A 20722-nucleotide genomic window follows, 5' to 3' on the forward strand; every position below is an offset into this window, starting at 1 on the left:
CATTGTATAACGTAAATACTACAACTGCAGGCTGAGATTTCCAAACTTTTGTATTACCATACGCATAATAGGTGTTGCAACTGACCCGTATGTTGAGGAATTGTATTATTTATAGTACATATGTTGCATTAAACCAACGAGAAAGGTGAGATGAGGGAGCAACCGATGGCATCCACAAGATTCGAAAGATTTGGGTAGAGTGTACCCACCCCTTTGAAGTTGAACGTGTTGTTTTTTATTTTAAATTCCTTTGCTTATGTTTGCCGAAAACACTCCGGGAAGGTCTACCCCTAGTTCATTGTCAGCCCATCCTCTTGTTGTTAAGAATATTCCGTGTGTAAAAGTAAGAAGGCATGACGTTTCGATCCTAGCAGGATCTTCTTCAGAGGCTGAATATTCCGTAATGAACTTGGTTGGCATGTCCTTTGTGACTGACAGAAAAGCAAGGTGTACAAGCAGTAAGAATATTGTTCTTTCCTGTATGGCAGTGTGTTAGTGCTAAACATTGGCTCAAGTGTCGCACAAGGTAAAGGTGAAAAAAAAAATGTTTTTTTCAGGACGTTATAGTAATCTGAAAGTAATAAGTTTAGTCATAGAAAGGCTGCCTCTCACGAGCCAAATGGTATCGTAACAAAGGCCAGTGTTCTGGTGCCTATAGTTTACAACAATGTTTGTTCTGAGTAAGAATTTGGCACGAAGGGGATTGGTTCAATTGATTCCCCCTCAGTCCCCCCCCCCCCCCCTCAGAGCCCGATATGACTTAGTTGTCACTATTTGGTCTGTTGGAAAACTGTTGTTTAGGGATCTTTAAGCTCGCATCGTAAATAAGGGTATTTCCCTTTCATTATGATCACAATGATTCGAGTTGAGAAATTAAACATGTAAATGTCATGAGAATAATTTTGTCTTACTATTCATGTTACCTGGTTCGTAAACTGTAACAGATTTGCAAAATTTGGCTTAGAACGGAGTCAGCCTCCAGATCAAGGCAGAAGGTTTCGGATTTTTGTTAAAAGAGAAAAAAGTTGCAGTAAACAGAGAATACAAACAAATGAGAAACTATCATTGATTTCCTGCTTTAATTAACTCACATATGCGGAATAAAAAACACAATAGTATTAGTATAAGGTAGAGAACTATATTTCTTTGCTTTGATTAATCTATTCCACCTATCACACAACGAAGCACAACAATAGATTTAGAACAATAGTTTTATTCAGAACAATAGACCTAGAACAATAGTTATTTCAGAACAATAGATCCAGAATGAGGGACAACAAACGTTAGTTTGTGACAGTCTCTATGAAAACGTCTATCGTCCAGTCAAAAAATGAGTGTTAATGAAGAAAGGAATGAAACTACCATTACAGAAAGTCATCCCAATCACCTACAATCATATCAATATTTCGATTTCAAATATGTGACTCTTCAGTGGATATTAAGTAGAAACATACTATTAATGTATTTTTCATATAAACTATTTGTTAATATTTTTGCAGCATATTTACGTAGTTTAACGACAAGGTATCTGTCTCGGATTGCAATCTAACACACGGTCAAATCTCTGGAGTATCTTAACGATGACTGGCTTGATGGTCAGACTTTCTTCACAGTTACGACTCACAGCTCTGGACGGAAGGTCGGATGATGGCCGGAGATCTAGCTCGACGGTAGCAGGTTCGATGGTCAGCGCTGCAACTAGATGACTAGCGACTAGTTTGATGGTTAGAGGTAATGTTTGGGTGGTACCATACGTCATAGGTGTCTTCGACACTAACTTGTTTGATGTTCAGAGATGTGGCATGATGGTATATGTCTGGGTTGATACCTTCCATCCCAGTTGGCTTGATGGCTGAGTTCCCACAACATGGTGGGTATCTCGATAGCCAGGGGTCTGGCTCGATGTTAATTACCGTGATGGTCGGATGAATGGACAGAGTCTTTCCTAAATATGTTATAATTGATAGTCAGTGTTCCACCTAGAACATAAACTACATCTCCAGAACTTTGTCTCAATGTCTTCATGTTCAACCATAAATGTACAGTATCCGCAGGGGGGAACGGCCAGATATTCCATGAAATGAGCTCACTCCCTACACGACCAAAGCATCTACTCCAATGATTCCACATGATGCAAAAGATTTTCAGATCCGGAAGGACAGCAGGCTGCTGTTTTCCCTGATTTGTCAATGGACATGTCAGTTCTCATGAAAGACCACTTAATAGTCAAGATGTGGTCGTTCCATCAAGTGACCTCACCAAATTCGTCACCAAGAACCTGTTCGGCCAAGTTCTGAACGTCCTTTATCATCGCACTTATCGATTCTGTGAGGAAAGAAAAGAGAGACAATGAAATGCAAAATCTTGAAGACTGCTGTCTCTGAAAAAACAGAAGAAAGGGTCAAATTTTCACAAAATTAATGAAGTAGGGACAGTCTGATTTTATATGAATGGTAATCAATAATATCTTGGTTAAAAACTAAAAAAATTAGTTTAACAGAGAATGACACTACTGAAAATTCACAGATTATATTTCACCTCTTGTAGATTCCAATTGTGCATGTGAACAAAGCCCCATTGTTACAGTGACCAACACTGGGGAGACTGGGAGTATAAAAACTCTTTGAAAGACATAGCTTGTGTACAACTGAGGATGTGGTCTCGGCCATCTGCTTACTGCTCGATTGAATGCAAACTGACTCAACTCAACTGTCATGGACTACTTTTGGGTAAGTCGTCAAGCCCCATACTTTCCCCAACAGCGGCACAAGACCTAAAGCTGTCCCAGTCTTGATCAGTCATAGTCATGATCCCATGTACAATCCCCGCCTAGCTGCAGGGTTTTCATGTTATGGCGTCAGAGGATAAGCGGGTCTCGGTCATTCGGCTGTTTGACACTTGGTTCACAGTCAACAACACTATAAGCATATACTCTTGGGAAAAAGGACCTTTGTAGCAAGGCTGGAAGTACTGTAAGTTTCAAAGGGGGCAATGCAACTTCAGGGAAGGTAAGAAATTGGCTTCAATGTTCATTGAATGGCTGGGCAGTTTTGCAGCTCTCCAAAAGGCACCAAAGCAAAAATTTTGGAAAACGTGAAAAGTCACCCAGACACCTTTTTTCAGAGTGAGAAAAAACATGTTAGAGAAAATAACAAAAACTAGAAACAAATAATTTATAAGATTGGTGTTTGCAGATTCATATATCTAGATCAAACCAACAGCTTTCTCAGCAGCTACTTACTAGCTGCTTTAAGGCACAAACACTGCTGGTGTTTCATACCATTATTGAGCCTTTGGTTTAGTTTGTTAATGATCAAGATAATTATAAGGGCACCAACGGTTACTTGATTTAGAGTTTAATACCACAGTCGTTGCCATCTGTAATGGATGAGGTTTTAAGGGTATTACGCCACGTGGTAAGAGCGAATTAATGCCTGTGTCCTGGTGCTGTCGAATAATTCAAGCCCTGCTTATACAGTATGCACGATACCTTCTAAATACCAAAGTTGAAATATCATCTATTGCACCTATTTTGTATATAAAGCTCCTTTATAAATAAATTGTTTTCAGAACAAAGGTCAGTCAAACTCGAGACAAGTCTTAGACTTACCAGCTTAGCTTTACCATTAAATACGAAAAAATAAAACTGATAATTCACCCGTTTTGGAACCCACTTGTCTTTTACTTTGCCAGGATGACAGAGTTGGTGTCGGCCCAGACAAACAGAGGAAAAGCAAACAACAATATAAAAAAATTATTAAACAAAGGAGTTATTATAATTGTTAACTTCACCTGCTTTGCCCTGAGGATCCAACAGATCCTGTTCCTTTGTTCTTTCTTCCTGTTTATCTTGCTTTGTGTTCTCTCTCTTGGGAATATCCTCTTCATCCTTCCCATCCTCCTTGTAGCCCCTGACTGTCCTCCTGTACGACTTGTATTTACTGATCAGACCCTCTTGCTTCAATGTCGCCTTGAAATTCAAAAACAAAATGCTACCTTATTGTCGATACGACACACCATAGTCATATGTTAAAGGTTAACTCTCACAATGTTGTCTTGTTTTAATGATTGAGTTACATATCTATACAAAAGAGTCCAGTTGTAGGTTAGGTTGCTGAATCAATTGAAAATCTCTCACTGCCTTCTGAAATGACTAGCTCATAGATAAGACACTTTCTTATTGTCTTCACCAGCCTAGGTAGCATTCCCTTCACACTTGTCATACTTTCACCACTGAACCAAAAAAGTCACAGCTCCACTCCTATCACCCCATCCCCCCCCCTCCCGCCCCTTTCCAACAACCAATCCATCTTCCTCAAACTGCTACATTAAAGTAACTTTCCCTGTTACTGGTTACTCAAGACTGTTACAAACCTTTAATATAAGAATCATATAGCTCACCATGAGTAGGTTTCTATCCTTTTCGGTCTCTCTTAGTTTTTTCTTGAGTCGATCCATCTCTGCATTAAAGTACACCTCCCTGCCCCCCTGACTGTTGCTGGCGTGTTCCTTCTCACGCTGCAGTTGTCTTTCCATTTGACGATAAGAGACGACTGTGGAGGAAGAAACTAACGTATGAAGCTATAATGCACGGCAGCAACAAAATTTGTTCACCTTCATAAAGAAAACCCCATAAAATGATAACGTTTTTAAAAATGGGCATGATGACGTTTTTAGATTAATTTGAACAACTTTGGCAAAGAGAAAATCCATGAGGACCAAAGCTTTCATCATCATGACAAACATTCCAGTTATCTCTCACCTCCAATTCCTGCCCCCCCACCCCCCCCATTTCCCTATCCCCCACCGTTGCCATCCACTATGTGTCTCTACCCAAGCAGGGTATACGAAACAAAGACTGTTTAACATAGATTTCTCTTCATTGAAAAGAAATATCAGATGAATTTAAAGGAAGTGCTTAGAGAAAGAAGAAATGTTTTCCCATCAAATTGATATTCAAGATAGAATTAAAGTATGAAGTTCTAACCAAATCACAAGACAGAAATCTTCAGAGCTCTTAACTCAACTGTTGTGACCTAGTTCGCTCTAGTCCTTAAGACCTTTAGTCGTACAAACCCCCCCCCCCTGCCTCCCACCCATCGCCCGATCCCCCGGCACATTGACCAATGGTTAATTGATGAGCCCTGACTAAACGACTATAACCTGGTAACGACTGATGCTCGTTTAGGTCACACGTAAAGTTTGTTCTCAAGATTGATTACATTTTTCTTGGAACAGGGCACTTTAAGTAGTGAACCAGTGCATGCTAGCAACTGCCAAATACACCTTCCATGTGTGTTTCTCTGACTGAAGAACACATAATGTAAGACTGGTAAAACCTTAATCAGTCACATTTATGTTTGTCCATATTACAACTCTTGAGTTAAATCATGTCACATTCAGTCATGCAATTAACAACCAACTTTATGCTGATCAGGTATAATCAAATTACTTGTGAATCAACCTGAACCATACCAGAAAAAAAAAATTACAAAAATTAAATTACAAAAAAATGTAATTAAAAATTAGTACCGGCTTTAGCATGCTCCCTCCTTGCCTCATTCAATCTCTTCTCCATCTCTTTAAGTTGCATCTGGTATTTTTCCTCCAAAGCTGCACACTTCTCATCTGATGCTTAAATCAAATGCAAGAACTTGAAGGTTGAAAATTGTTCAAAAAAAAATAAATAAATACAGATTCATATTCTCAAGAACAAGTGATGTAAATTACCGGCAATTAAGTAAAATGTTTCATTCCTGGCAAGTTCATGTTCGAGTAGACATGTATCTGTCTGTTACAAAATATAGCTCAATTTGAAGAGAGTACTGATATTAATGGATTTTTGTTGTTTGTATCTGTAAAAGTTGGGAGATTGCTTTTTTTATGACAAAACCATGACATTGAATTCTGGATGAGCAAACTAACCAACTTTGACCCAAACTCAAGATGCTAGCTTGTGTTACCTCTTTGATTAAAGCAACTTTTATTTGCCTCTATAGAGAAATTTCATGATATTAAAAAAAAAAAAATCGGCTAAATTGCACTGATGACGTCATTCACTCTGCTGTTGCCAGATGCAATATGTCACAAACTTTAAATTAAATTTTTTTAAACAAAATCATATCTTTCTGACACAAAATGCTACAAGGATGTGGTTTTGACTGAAATATACCAACAATTTCCAGCAATTTGTTTAAGTCGTCACCTTCAATCACTAGAATATCCGTTTGAAAGAATAATTATTCTGATTGTTTAAAACTGTTTGAGCCATTTTAAAAGTTTACCAGTTTCAGCATAGACTTCCATCTTTGAGAGATTTATCCTGAGTGAAGCATTTGTCTCGGTCAGGTCTCGTATTTCTTTGTGTCTGTGGTGTAGTTCCTCCTTGAGATTGGCGGATGCCTGACGAGACAAAAAAAAAACAAAGAGACTAAGACATGGTCTACTCTCTTGGCTCGTGTGTTTCATGTTTACAAGAATAAAGGGGGGTATGTATCGATTTTGGCGATATGCAGATCTTTTGGTCCAAACTATTTAATAAACTTGATGCCTCATGCCACTTTTCATAGAGTTTTGTTTGCAGACTCCACAGTGTGCCCTGAGTAGTTGTCTTTTTCTCTTTCCCTCACAATGCCTGATTGAATAGGTAAATATTACATATCAAGGACACTAGAACAGCATCAATATTTCATTAAAAAAAATAGCTCAATTTGATGTCACTCATTTTTTAATACCTGCAATCTTCTGTTGAAAACTAAAATAAAAATAAAAAACAAAAACTATTTAGCAAACTGCTTATCCACTAAAGACTCTGTTTAAGAGAATGTGTAAAAGTAAGTTGGCCTGATATTTGGATCCTAGCAGGATCTTCTTTAATGGCTGAATTGTCAGAGGCTGAATTCTCATCTTGTCATTCAGCCTCTGAAGAAGATCCTGCTAGGATCGAAATGTCAGGCCCTCTTACTTTCACATGAAAAGTAACATAGATATAATATAAGATACCTCTGATTCTTTATGAAGCTCAATCTCCAATTGTGAGTTACTTTCCTTCAGAGATTGGACTTCTTTCTCCACTGCAGAAAGAAACAAAAGAGGAAACGTGTGGACATAAATTAGTGTTTGGATTGCTTCATCTTTGAAACTATTCAACACAATTCATTAGAGATGAATTACAAACTGCTATAAACATCTATTAGATAGAACCACATCATCATCATCATCAAAATCTTGACAGCTGATTCATATAATAGTTGCTATTTAAAAATAGTTGTTGTAAAGACCATAAAATAAAAAAAAATCATAAAAAATATGAAAATATTAAAAAAATAAAATAGAAAACAGAAAATAGTTGCTATTTTTATTTAACTTTCTGTAAATTTGTATTTACTACTTTACAGTAAAATCTAACAGTAATGCTGTTCACTGGCCGGACTACTATTTTATTCTAGTTTATTTCTTTTCACCAGAAATACAAATATTTGCATTGTGGTTTCGATGATGTAATTAGATAAATCGATTAGGATTTTGCTATCTTCCCTTCTAGAGATATCATGCTTACAAGGCCTATGCAGATTGTTTTCTGTTCATTCACATGAAAGAATCATACAGTTCCACTTACTGGAACATCATCAATGTTACACTTCAATTCACGTTGCCAAATAACATACACCATGAAAGAAAACCATTTTATGTTACCTATGTGTGTAACAGATAATACTCCTATTTTAGATGCCATTGCTCATATTAACTCTCTCCTCTTACAAACTAAGCCAGTCAGAAACTTCCATAGCATGCCTTCGAAAAAGGATCCCTTTTAAAAGATGTCTGGCTTAACTCTGCTGTGAACTGAATTAATTTTTAGTTATGTCATTACTTAAACAAGATAATTTTCCATTATTATATATACAAAAGGAAAAACGAGTCATTACTGCCAGATGACATCTACAGTAGTAGTTTTTACTACATAAATCTACATAAATGAGAGCGTGGTGGCCAATTGGCTAAGACGTCGGACTCGCTCCACCCAGGGGTTAAATGGGTACCTGTGAGGTAACTTGTCATTGGGCGCAGTATATAACTGCTGCCGACTGGAGAGATTTACTCTGGGACAGGTTATCATTGACCAGGGGTAATATAACGTCTGTAAAGCGCTTGGAGACCTATCGCTGGTATAAAGCGCTATTTAAAAAGCAAATATTATTATTATTTTTAGTTATGACTCACATAATTGCATTGCCTCTGACACCCGTCTCTCTGTTTGTTGTGATTGCTCTCGCAGTTTCCCGGCCAAGTTGTCTCTCTCTTTGCGTAGATGATCCAATTCTGCTTGCAGTTCCTTCCAGGGTAGACTGCATAAAAGAGGTTTATTAATATTGTGTAACCTTTCCACCAACTTTTATTAGATATATAATGTGCACCATTCTTTTAACTAGGGTAGACTACACAATGAGTAATACATATTTTGCATATGTGTAAGCAATTTTGCAAATTTCTGTTTACCTTTTTTCTTCTATGCAAAGACAGATAATATATTCTATTTATTATATTCATTACTAAAACAATAAGTTCAAATCATTTAATCTTGGCAGTGCTACTTGGTAAACATCACACTTTAGACACCAACATCAAGCAGACAACATAAACATTTGTGAAAATTGAATATCAACAATGAAAATCAAATACTTTGTAAATTAATTTAATAATCTTACTTATCCTCAATCTGTGTCTCGTCTGTCTGCGATTCTGAATCTCGTGACTGACTCGACGACGATTTCCCCGAAGCTTTAGACATCGCGATCCTCCACGAGGATTCCTTACGGGCAAAGAGATCTGTTTCAGCAATGAAGGGAAACAATATCAAGAAATGACAAATAAATATCACAGTAACTATATGATACAAAAATAAAGTTAAAGTATGATTTAATATATTCATATTTAAATTTAAATTTGAATACCTTTCAGTAAATCTACTCTGCTGGTGGCAAATTTAATCCTCTGTTCTGCAGCCGCCAACTTCTTTAAAGCGCTCTGTATGTCCGTAAATCTTCCTGAGAAAAACTCTTGATTTCTGCCAAGATGAAAAAGTAGATAGAATGTGCAGCTCCAAAAGACTTTACAGAAAATTTCATTTTGTTTTTTAAGTGTGCAATGCAACTTGTGTACAGCACTCCCAATATAGAGAGATTTCATGAAGAAGAATAGAAATAATGTACGCACTTTAGTGAGATGATGCAAAATTCAGAGAAAAAACAATTACAAACCAATTCCCTCTACCATCCTTTCCTCTCAACTCTCTTTTACGAAACAATTCTTAAGTAGTGAAAACCTAATGATTCTATTATTATTTTACACTCATACACACTTTCATTTAAGTATTAATGCCATGCAAGAAGCAACTTTTCAACATGTTGGTCTTTTTTGCTCATTTTTTAAGTGAAATTTCACCTGTTAGTTAACTGAAATTCCATCACTATGGGATTATTATGATTGCTACATTTTAACGTCTATTGGAAGACTTTAACTCAGTTGCCATTTTAAGCTTCTTTAGCTATAGTCAAAACAACATAATTAAATCCAATCAAACATAGCCACATTAAAGTTGCCTTTTTATTTTTAAGGGATGGGGGGTTGGTGGGAGGGGGGCAGATATCATTTAACTCCTTTGTCACTCCAGAAATATGTGATAAATGACATGAACACTATTAGAGAAATTTCTTTGTTATTAACAGCTTGACTCACAGACATTTACATCTGAAACTTTTTCCTTGTTTTGTCTGATCAAAATAAACTTTCAAAATGACTTAGATGAAGGATAAAACAATTCCACAGATAATACCAGGAGAACTTTTTCCTACATTTGGCTTTCAAACAAACTTTTTCGCTCAAGACATCACAATGTTAACTGTAAACCGTCACACCACTTACTTGACTACCAGTTTCTTAATGTTCATCCCTGATTCCTCCCATGCGGTGAGATGCTGATCAAGTTGACCTGCGATGTACTCTGTAGACTCAAGTTCATGCGATCTTGCCTGTGTAAATAAGCAACAATTGGACATTTAATTAAAATTTGTGACAACAAGCAAGTCATGAGTAAGAATATAATTTGAAAAAGGTAAACAATATAAAACAGGACATTTCATCAAAACTCTTTCCAAAAGGGTATAAGATCATTTACAAGACTTTTACCTCCCACCCCATTAATCCCCCTCTTCTCCACCCCATTAAATTCCCTTTGACATTCACCTCTATCCCATCACCTCACCCTTGAGCATTACATGACTGATTTGTTTCTCGAGTTTAAATACAGCTTCTAAGTCTTCCCTCTCTGGCCCTTCCCTACCCACCCATAACACCCTTCCACCTCATCACCTTTTTCCTTGGGCCTTACTTGACTGATCTGTTTCTCTAGTTTTAATTCAGCTTCTCTGTCTGACCTATCTAGCCCATCATACCCCTCTCCCACCCATTACCCCACTCCTATCCCAACACCTACCCCCTTATCCTCACCCCATCACCCTCACCCCATCACCTTTCCCATCACCCTCACCCCATCACCTACCCTATTACCCTCACCTAATCACCCTCACCCTATCACCCTTGTGCCCTACTTGACCTTCTTCCTTGTGCCTTACTTGACTGATCTGTTTCTCTAGTTTCAATTCAGCTTCTCTGTCTGACCTATCTAGCCCATCATACCCCTCCCCCACCCATTACCCTCACCTCATCACCTACCCCATCACCTACCCCATTACCCTTACCCCATAACCCTCACTCCCACCCTATCACCCTCACCCCTTGTGCCTTACTTGACTGATCTGTTTCTCTAGTTTCAATTCAGCTTCTCTGTCTGACTTATCTAGCTCATCAAACCCCACCCCCACCCATTACCCTCACCTCATCACCTACCCCATCACCTACCCCATTACCCTTACCCCATAACCCTCACTCCCACCCTATCACCCTCACCCCTTGTGCCTTACTTGGCTGATCTGTTTCTCTAGTTTCAATTCAGCTTCTCTGTCTGACAGTCTGTGCTCTAGACTCTCAATTGTGCTTTGATTCTTCTGTAACTGGTTTTGCAAATCATTGACCTTTGAAAAGAGAGACAGTTTGTTTCTTAGAGAATAAAAAGATTGATTGCTTTGATAAGATTGTGAAATGATTCGGCTAAGGCCTTCAATTAATTTATCATTCTCCTTTTTCTTGTTTATCTTTAAGATCTCTAATTAACCTCAAAGAATTGTCAGAAACAGCATTAAACTGCACAAATTATTAAGCAAATTTTCTTTTTCACCTTGAATGTGTAGCCTTTCAGTTCTTTGTCAGTTACAAGTTCCTGTGATTTCTGTTGGACCAGCATTGCATATACCTTTTCTCTCCATCTGTTTGAAATGGAAAGAAGTAAAAAATACAGAAAATGCAGAGAATAGGATACAACTTAATACAATAGAACCTTATACCATCTCACAGTGGAAATGATGGTTTTCATGTCTCACCTTAAGAGTTCTTTGAAGAACACCTAGTCTTCAAGCCAGCTCATACTGACCTCCAGGAATGAATTCTTATCTCATACTCACCTCTAGGAATGAATTCTCATCTCATACTCACCTCTAGGAATGAATTCTCATCTCATACTCACCTCTAGGAATGAATTCTCATCTCATACTCACCTCTAGGAATGAATTCTCATCTCATACTCACCTCTAGGAATGAACTTTCATCACATACTCACTTTTGAAGTATGAATTTTCCATACACCTCAATTCTTAAATACATATTATCTATTAATACTAATCTTCTTACTATGAAAGTTCCACCTCACACTCACCTTTTCATCTAATAATAAAATTTAATACGAACTGTCAATCCTACCCATCCCATGCTCACTTTCTTAGTATGAACTTCTGACCTCGTACTCACTCTTGGACTATGCACATTCCACTTCCAACTCAATTCTTAAATACATTTTATTAAATACATTTTATTATTTTATACTAATCTTCACAGTATGAACTTTCCATATCATACTCTGTTTATATATATAGCAATTCATACTTACTTTGTCAGAATGGACATTCCTGTCTCATCTGGTGACTGAATAACTGTCTGACTCTAGAAACAAAAGATGACAGGAAAAATTAATATGGTTTTATAAATGTCCATTATTATTATTATTAAAAAAGGCTGTAATAATGGAAGGTAACTATGCAACAGCTGTTAAGATTTCATAAGAATACCAAAGCTTATTCCTTTTTTTTCTGTCCAATGTTTTTCAGCAGAAAAGCTGAAACCATGACTTGTGATATAAATATATTACCATATAATAGGTAGTATTCTGTACCTCCACTACATTCCATTATTATAATTACATCTGGAAATTACCTTAACAACCTCTGCTTCCTGTAGAGCCAGAATTTTCTGAGTTGAAGAAAGTCTAATCTTGACATATTGCTCTGTGGCTTTGAGAGATTCGACAACATCTTCCAGATCCTTCAAAGGAAAATAGACAGAAATACAGCTAAATGTGACATTATCTACAGATGACAAACAGAATAATTATAATAAGTATAATCATAAACAGTTCTTATATAACGCAACTTACAATAAAGTCTCGCCGCGCTGTACTTAACCCTGGTCATTGGTAACTTGTAACACCTACACACCAAAGTGTGCACAATTCAAACAATCTCTCCTGGGGCACCACAGCCACGTGTCCCCTGGGGGACTTCCCATAGGGTGCAGCCACAAACCGGCGCACGCAACTATATTTACAAGTCACCTCGCAAGTCCCCATTTATACACCTGGGTGAAGAGAGGCAATGGAGATAAAAGGCGTGCCCAAGGACACAACGCAATGATCTGGCCAGGGCTCGAACCTGTAATCCTTAGATCACAAGTCCACTGCCTTAACCACTTGACCACAACGCAAGAGAAATTCAAAATAGGTTAATAGGCAATAACGGGAGCTTACATATGAGAGCATGCAATAATGAGAGCTGACATGGAATCGTTGATCAGCAAGAGAGATTTATCGTCTCAAACCATATCATAACAAACACCCTCTTTTCATGTCATATAAAATCTGGGGTCCATCACATGCTCCGTATAAAGCAGCCTGAAGGGGACTTTTCTACTGTACTAAGAATCCAGTAAAACTTCCATTAATTTAATAAATATCAGATCATAACCAACCTCTCTACAGGATGAATCTTCACTTTACCTGAATTTTCTTTATCAGCTGTTGCTTCTCCGAATCCCATTCAGAGACGGTTTTGATAGATGGTCGAGATTCTTGGATGTAAACTCGCATCTGAGCAAGATCTCTGTTGGCTGTCGTCAGTGCTTCTTTCTGTTCCCTTCAGAAAACATCAAAATATTCAGTAATATTAAGTAATTAATGCAACTGGTAAAATTCAAATAACAATATGACAATACTCCACTATTGCCTATTAACCTCTCCAAAGCTCTTTACTTTTCATGACATTTCTTTCATATTTCAAAAATATGGCATATATACTTTCAAACTGATAATTAGTCTTCCAGTTAAATGACAATGTCAATCTTGGCCTAGCCATCCCCAACCCCCCCCCCCCCTCTCACTTGCTATGAAGGTATGGAAAAATTCTTTAAAAAAAATGTGGCACTCCCAGAGATAAGGAGCAAGCACATGTTGTGATTCAAAGCATAAATGGGCATTATGAGAAATATTACTCAGGTATATAAATGTAACCAGCTTCTTTGAGGATCTTGTAGGATTGAAGGCACAACTTTTGAAAAGTTTAACATTTCCCTTTGAAGTGTTGCTTTCCTTGATAGCACTGTTGTCTTTATGTATAAGATTGTCTCCTTAATGCATTAAAATCTTTGTTGCAGTATTTGACCTTACAACTAAAGAAAGATCTAAGCAGGTTAGTATTTTTTACTCCTCCTTTATTCAATGTTGGTCCACCAAAAGATCCTCAGAAATATCACATTTACTCTCAATAGGATACAATGTATATGTTATAGCATAGTTATATAATGGATGCAACTCCATCTAAAACGGCTGTCTGCAAACTTTTAGGCCGCTGAGCCAGGAGTTTCCAGGAGGACTGAGCCAAGACTCACTAGAACCCCACCCCCTCAGAACCGGTATTCAGAATGTATGATAAATGGTTTGTTTTGAATGTCGTCATTTTCCCGAAAACCATAGATGAATTTTCAGAAAGCTAAAAAAGTCCTGTGACACGCTGAAAATCTATTTGTGGCCCACTTCTGGTATGTACCTCATTCAACTTAAGTCGTTCAGCTTAACAATGCAAACTTTAGGTTAATTTTTTTTTAAATGATAAGCAGATAAATATTTTAGCAAAAATGAGTATTACAAACCTAATATCATTTGCATATTTCATGTCTAATTTTGTCTTTTCGTGGTCTGAATGTTTCAACTTCTCATTCGTCTCCTCCAGGTCTGATCGGAGCTTGTGTTTCTCTTCTTCTAGCTGGACTCTTAGCTCACCAGTCTTTTGTTTAATGGAATCACACTCAGCCTGGTGAAGGTCTTTCAATTCCTTTATCTGAATATGTATAAGGGATATAACAAAATATGTCATATGAAATGAAAAGGAAAGGAGACATTACTGTTGATGATGGGATGATTTTTCATTGGAGAAAGAGTCTGTCATAAACATCCAAAACCATGTACATCAGTGGTTCTCAAAGTGGTCCCTGCCGCCCCCAGGGGGGGGCATTGGGAAGTCTCAGGGGGGCACTACAGGGTACACAGGGAGTAGGGGGGTGTTGATACTGATTTGGGGGTCCCTGGCAATTACAACACATCACTGCAGCAATTAAGGGTACAATAAGGCATCCATGGGGTCTTGGAGCATAAACAATACATTTTGTGACCCATAATTATCCAAAAATGGTATTAGAAATTCAATAACTCCACCCCTACGTACAATTTCTTTCGCGTTTGGATTATATTGTAGAAGAAACATCTCTTGTATCTTATTAGCGCCACCATTTAGCCTGTCATTTGGGGTATTCCTTGAGCTGGTCACAGATATCGAAGTCAAGGGGAGGGGGTAGGGGGAGGGGGACATTGGAACAGTTCAAGATAGTCGAAGGGGCGGTCGTCCAAGAAAGTTTGAGAACCACTGATGTACATGTTTGCTGTCCTAGTATTAAGCAGACCTCGTCTAAGACAGTGGCATTTTCAACCACTTAGCATTCCTCACATGGCATCTACAAGATACACAAAATAAATATTTGGTGTCATTTTGAATGCTACTCACAGCAGGCTTTCTTGCATATATTCCATATTTATATTTGTTTTCTGAACAGACTTTTGGTTCCCAAAGGATATTTTCCTACACCATATTACTTCTTGTAAAGAGACTCAAGAAGGTTTGATGGCCAAAAAGTCATCTAAAACACTTGCTTGCTCAAAAGTCTATCACTTCTCACATGGCATCTACATCACACACAAATTAATGTAGAGCTTTGCTTCATGTTAATAGATTTCAAAGGTTTCTCACATAATCCATTTCACATATCTTCTAAACAATTATTAGCAACAGCTTTGCTTTCTGAAAGATATTTTCCTACTCCATGTCCCTCCCTGTCAAGGGTCTAAAGAAGAAGTGATACTATTGGTCAACAGCATAGCACTAATGTCTGATGACCTGTTTTGGAACGAAGGACCATATCTGCTTGTAAATAAATCTGAAAAAGTTGATCGATATGAGGAGCAAAAGGAAGACACTTCTTAGAGTGTTTACCTGTCGTTGATGTAACTGGTTCTGATGAGAAACTTCATCTTTCCGTCTTCTTACATCTTCTCTGCTTCTTGTTTCTGTTTCTTCCAGCTTGTCTTTCAGTCTCTCAACCTCTCTCTGGTATTTGGCTTCCAACTTTTCAGCTGTAGTTTTCAGTTCTGTTATTTCGGCTGCCTGACGACCGATCATCTCTGTCGTGTGCTTCAGATGAATCAGATTGGGGTCAGGTTGAGGTCCAGGTAGAGTGAATGAGGTCCCAGGATACGAACCGGGATGTGGACCATGGTGGACACCGGGATGATACAATTGGCCAGGATGAAGTTGAGGAGTAAATTGAGGTTGACGTTGATGGACATCTGATGGAGTGTTGATCTCTTTACATGAAGGAACATTTTGACTCTGTGAGCAGATAACAAGCATTCAATGGAATTCACTGTACTCAAATGTTATTGTCAACATACAGTAATTATATTATACATACTATGTAAAACCTACATTTTGGTCATTCTTTGTTAATTTGCTACATTTTTTCAGACAATCAAATATGCTGCTTGGACAACCAACATGCAAGACTCGGTTGTCTGAGGGATAACCACAAAAAAATACTTAAAAACTTTGCCCTGACATTTTTAATCCAATGGCATCCAACAGTCTATGTTAAAGGTACTTGGTTAAGTTGAAAAGTAAAGTTCTCTAGGTCTATAGACTTTGTATAGGTCTGACAAATAGGCAGGATCCAAGTCTTACTATTACAGTTCATTGTGTACAACACAGCTATGCATCATTGGGTTTGTGTAGAGATGTGTTTATCTTGCATAGCGTTTTATGCAATACCACATATATGTTACTGGGACAAGTGGCTTGTGAATTATGTCATGCAATGCTATGAAGTAATGTCCTGGCATAAAATACTACAATCAGTTGATAACTTACAACATAGTCACATAATGACAACAATGTCGACCCAAAACTCTTGCATGCCTAGACTTACAGTACTGTAGGTACTTCTGCCATGAAAACAGTAATATGTCTACAATGAATATTATGTTGTTTTGAAATGTGAGAGGCTGTTTCTTTAGGTGAGAAATGCATGTTGTAACACAAACACGAGAACTTAACAATATACCACTGTATATCAGCACGTTATGCTCTTTACTTGAATAGAGAACAGTACAGTAGATTTTAAGTGAACCAATAGGTAATCCTGACAGAACTTACATGAACAAAGACACTTTGATCAGCTGCTGAGGCTACCTCCTTCTCAGGAGTGCTACAAGAAGTGAAAGGAAACATAAGTTGAAATGAAGCAACCAGACTTCTATGATTCAAACCCTCATGAAGGAATGTATTGTCCGAGATTGAGAGAGTAGATAGATTCTTGGAAGATATTTTTGATGCAAATCAAAACGTTTTATTGATGATCATTGTATTATCAATATACCTGTATGATAAAGATGGTTTCTGCAATTCATTTACAGTCTAAATATGTCCAGTAGCTCAGGACTGCAAGATGCACTTAAAGGACAGGTACAGTAGTGTTTTGTACATGCACAAGGATGTGAAATTATCAGTTAGCTCATTATCACTTGCAAAAGTCATTCTTCCCAAGATTCCCAACTTTCCAAGTACACATCCTATACAGTACAAGTACAGTAGTTCAATTGTGCCTTGAAATTGTTGAAGGAGTTGAAATTTTCTGTGAAATGATACAAATTTTATACAAATGGACACAATAGTATCTCTACATATCTCCCAAACAAAGCAAGATTTTCCTGAGCTTCTGTATTTTGTGGAGTTGTTTATCATGAATGTCTCTATCATATAACATGTTAAGATGATGGATTGGCTTGCCTCTCTTTTAACGTGGTAAACTATCTTTTTTCTTACTTTTTTCTCATTAGATCATCTGAAGATCCTGATTCTCTGCCTCTTCTCTCTACAAAACCTGTATTCGTCTTTTGAGCCTTTTTATGACCTTCTGTGATTGGTGTAGTCTCCTTTGGATGATGGAATGAATTTGGAGTAACAAGTGTCTTCACAGTTGTTTTAGCTGAAGAGGAATAGTTGAACACTATTTTAAAAGCCTGGATATTCCACTGGCAGAAAATGTAAAGAATTATCTTAAAAGAGAAAAATATTCCACACTCTTACTGTAGTTGAAAACTCCATCTCAGTATCTTGAACCTAACTTGAGATACTGTTAAAATGAATGAAACCTACTTTGACTAGCCAAACCCTCCCTTACTCCAGAAAGTTGATCGTAGTATAACCATAGTCTGTAATTCATAATGAACAATGTTCTTCAACTTCTTCAAAAGTTTTACTTTCCTTTTATTATATTCTTGCTGATTTATTCTACAAACATTATACATTTGGTATGTTTGCTCTGCTGTAAATATTCTCTGTACTACAGGTTAGAATTTCATCAAAATGCAACTTTATGTAGAAATATATTCCTCCGTGGATAAATGATTTAAATATTATAAAGAAGAACATACCCTGTCACATCCATTAACAAAATATCACCAAAGTTGAAAAATTGATATCTTCATCATACAAAATTGACCTAAAGATGCAGAAAATTTCCCCAAGTTTGTTATACAATAAACTTAGAAACCACTGGAATATCCATGTACTGTAGCTCATGATAGCACTGAGGTAATGACCTGGCAATCTGGGTTGTCACAGTGAGAAGGGAAGGTTAAGCTACAGATCTAATAATGTACAATGGTAAGCCTTCTGTAAGACTTCAAATAAAATAATATGGAATAAACTTGGATATGCATAGATCTGCTCACAGGGGTGAAAATAAATGACCAGTCTTATATCCCTGAGTCATTTTTCACTTACTATAGTAGTGCCTTGAAAATCAATCATTTCTGGAGCTCTTTTATGCTCTCTTTTTAAGCATATATTATCAGCAAATGTAAATCAGATATACCTTTTTTGCTGTATGATAAATTATACATAACAGGGAGAGTAAATGATAGATCATGAGAAAACTTCACACAGCCCCTGGTTAACACTGTGAAAGGAGCCTCTTTGCCATGGTAATGGTGAAAAGGGACTCACCAATAGCTTCTGCCATAGAAAAATGGAAGTTTTCACAATTGGAAAGAGTGGATTCCCACACTTTTTGGAGCATTTGCCTAGTTCTTTATTCCAAAAGCTTAGGCTATATCCATAGTTTGAAAATATTACTGATTCCCAATATTTAGGCATAATAATGCAGTTCAATATTACTTGTGCAAAAGTGCTACATGTTTTCACACACCATTCACTATGTACAATGTGAGCAACTACAAGATGTTGACCAGATATTACCCAGGTGGAGTTGAGACCAGTTAGCGAGAAAGGAGGGGTATGCGTATGCACTCTAGGCCTATAGCATTTGTTGATTTAACAACTGATGTATTAAGGAATTAAGTGTAGAATCTGAAATTTGGCTGCATATTATTGACATCATGAATTCAAAATGATGAATCTCAGAAAGTTCTCATCTCCTCACTGTTAGTGCATGTGGTTAATGATTTTAGTAACACTACGATGACACGCAAAACTAGTTAAAGTTGCAATATTATGGGATTGTGACTGCGAGTGAGCTATTGTATACTGTACTGTATATAGGTTTACATTTGACCTAGCGTTTCACAGTGTAACGTTAGCGAGTGCCCTAAGGCTGATGTTAACGTTAGGCTATCTGCCAAGAGAGTCAGGCCCGTAAGTTCGTGAAAAGCCTACCGCAAAACGCAAACCTATAAAGACTATTTGATCTTACTCAAAAGGATTGAAGGTTAAATAAATACTGGATACTACTATAATCACTTGTGACTACTGACTACATACTCTCAATTGGTTTCGCGAAATCTGCAGGGGCTTTCAAACTTGCCGCCATTTTGGATTTTTCAGTTGACCATATTTGATGTTTGATGAAAAGCTAGGTAATCTGCCAAAGATATGCATGTGAATATCATGGGACGCCAACGTTGAGTGACCTGTCATAAGGCCTACTCATAGAAATTGAACTACTTCATTTTTTATTGGCCTGCTGTATATCTTTTTGGATTAGTGCAGGAAGGGGCGGGTGGTCGAGGACAAAAATCTGCAATAATGGTGGGCAGACAGTGGGCATGCGCAAAGGGGTAAGGCGGCGGGGGGGGGGGGGGGGGAGGTGCACCTTGGATCGTCAGTCATGGTATATCGTTTGCTTCAGTCAGGATAGAATTGGACCACTACTACTAGTGGCCCCCCTTTTTTCAACCTCACACAAAGTATTTGGGTGGGGGGGGGGGATAGGACCCCCAAATACTACATAGGAGACAACTCCAATGACCACAGGACAGACTCCCTCCATTGTAAGATCCTTCATAGCCTCTGGCTCTCCACTAAACCATTATCAGTCGGAGAAAGTTCAATTTATTAATATCTATTAGCAAAAACTTCCTTTAAGAGCTACTCATAAAGACCAAACTTAAATTCTACAAATGCCTCAGAATGCATCATTTGACTTTTGACTTTTTTATTTTATGTTTTTCTTCTTATGGTTTTCCCATACAACTCAGGTCATTACCTTAAGCAGCCTTCTGGGAAATTTGGGAGTTCATTATCATTTATTAGCACAATCTTGTGTTTAGAGCGAATTGTGGGAACCTAAATTACCATCTAAATATGCCACAGAATGCATCACTTGACGTTTAAAATCGAACGTTTGGGGGTAGGGGTAGGGGTGAGGGGGGTGGTGGATCCCCTACACAGAAGTTGGCAATAATACATGAAACAAATGTAAATAAGTAAATGTAAATTTTTCTTTTGTTTCTTTTTGGTTGGGAGTGTTCTACTTTGTGAAACCTTCTTTAGGTTTTATAGAAGACTTCCTTTCACACCTGAATTATACACATTGTTATATGTTATGTTTATTGTATTTCTATCAGTTGTGAGAAAGCAAATAAACTTGAGTTGAA

At 37.5% G+C, this 20722-nt stretch overlaps 1 protein-coding gene across 3 annotated transcripts; it reads right to left on the reverse strand.

The window, feature by feature from the left end:
- Positions 1-1408: 1408 nt before the first annotated feature.
- On the reverse strand, positions 1409-19684 carry LOC139963933 (coiled-coil alpha-helical rod protein 1-like). Of its 3 annotated transcripts, XM_071965171.1 has the most exons (21): positions 18834-18955; positions 17649-17811; positions 16980-17031; positions 15765-16160; positions 14371-14558; positions 13223-13358; positions 12385-12492; positions 12062-12114; positions 11297-11384; positions 11029-11093; positions 10391-10436; positions 9925-10031; positions 8955-9067; positions 8709-8829; positions 8224-8348; positions 7003-7073; positions 6285-6402; positions 5533-5634; positions 4402-4553; positions 3793-3970; positions 1409-2325 (listed from the first exon to the last, which is right to left on the reverse strand). In XM_071965171.1, exons 1-21 carry the CDS (start codon positions 18904-18906, stop codon positions 2246-2248), a joined length of 2535 nt encoding a protein of 844 aa, XP_071821272.1. In that variant the 5' UTR covers positions 18907-18955; the 3' UTR covers positions 1409-2245. The 3 variants fall into 3 exon arrangements, with proteins under 3 accessions (XP_071821272.1, XP_071821273.1, XP_071821271.1); XM_071965172.1 differs by lacking the exons at positions 10391-10436; positions 18834-18955 and adding an exon at positions 19608-19684 and having other exon boundaries at positions 10983-11093; XM_071965170.1 differs by lacking the exon at positions 10391-10436 and having other exon boundaries at positions 10983-11093; positions 18834-18950.
- Positions 19685-20722: the final 1038 nt, after the last annotated feature.

This window comes from Apostichopus japonicus, chromosome 22, assembly GCF_037975245.1.
Source record: "Apostichopus japonicus isolate 1M-3 chromosome 22, ASM3797524v1, whole genome shotgun sequence".
NCBI classification, from domain to species: Eukaryota; Metazoa; Echinodermata; class Holothuroidea; order Aspidochirotida; family Stichopodidae; genus Apostichopus; species Apostichopus japonicus.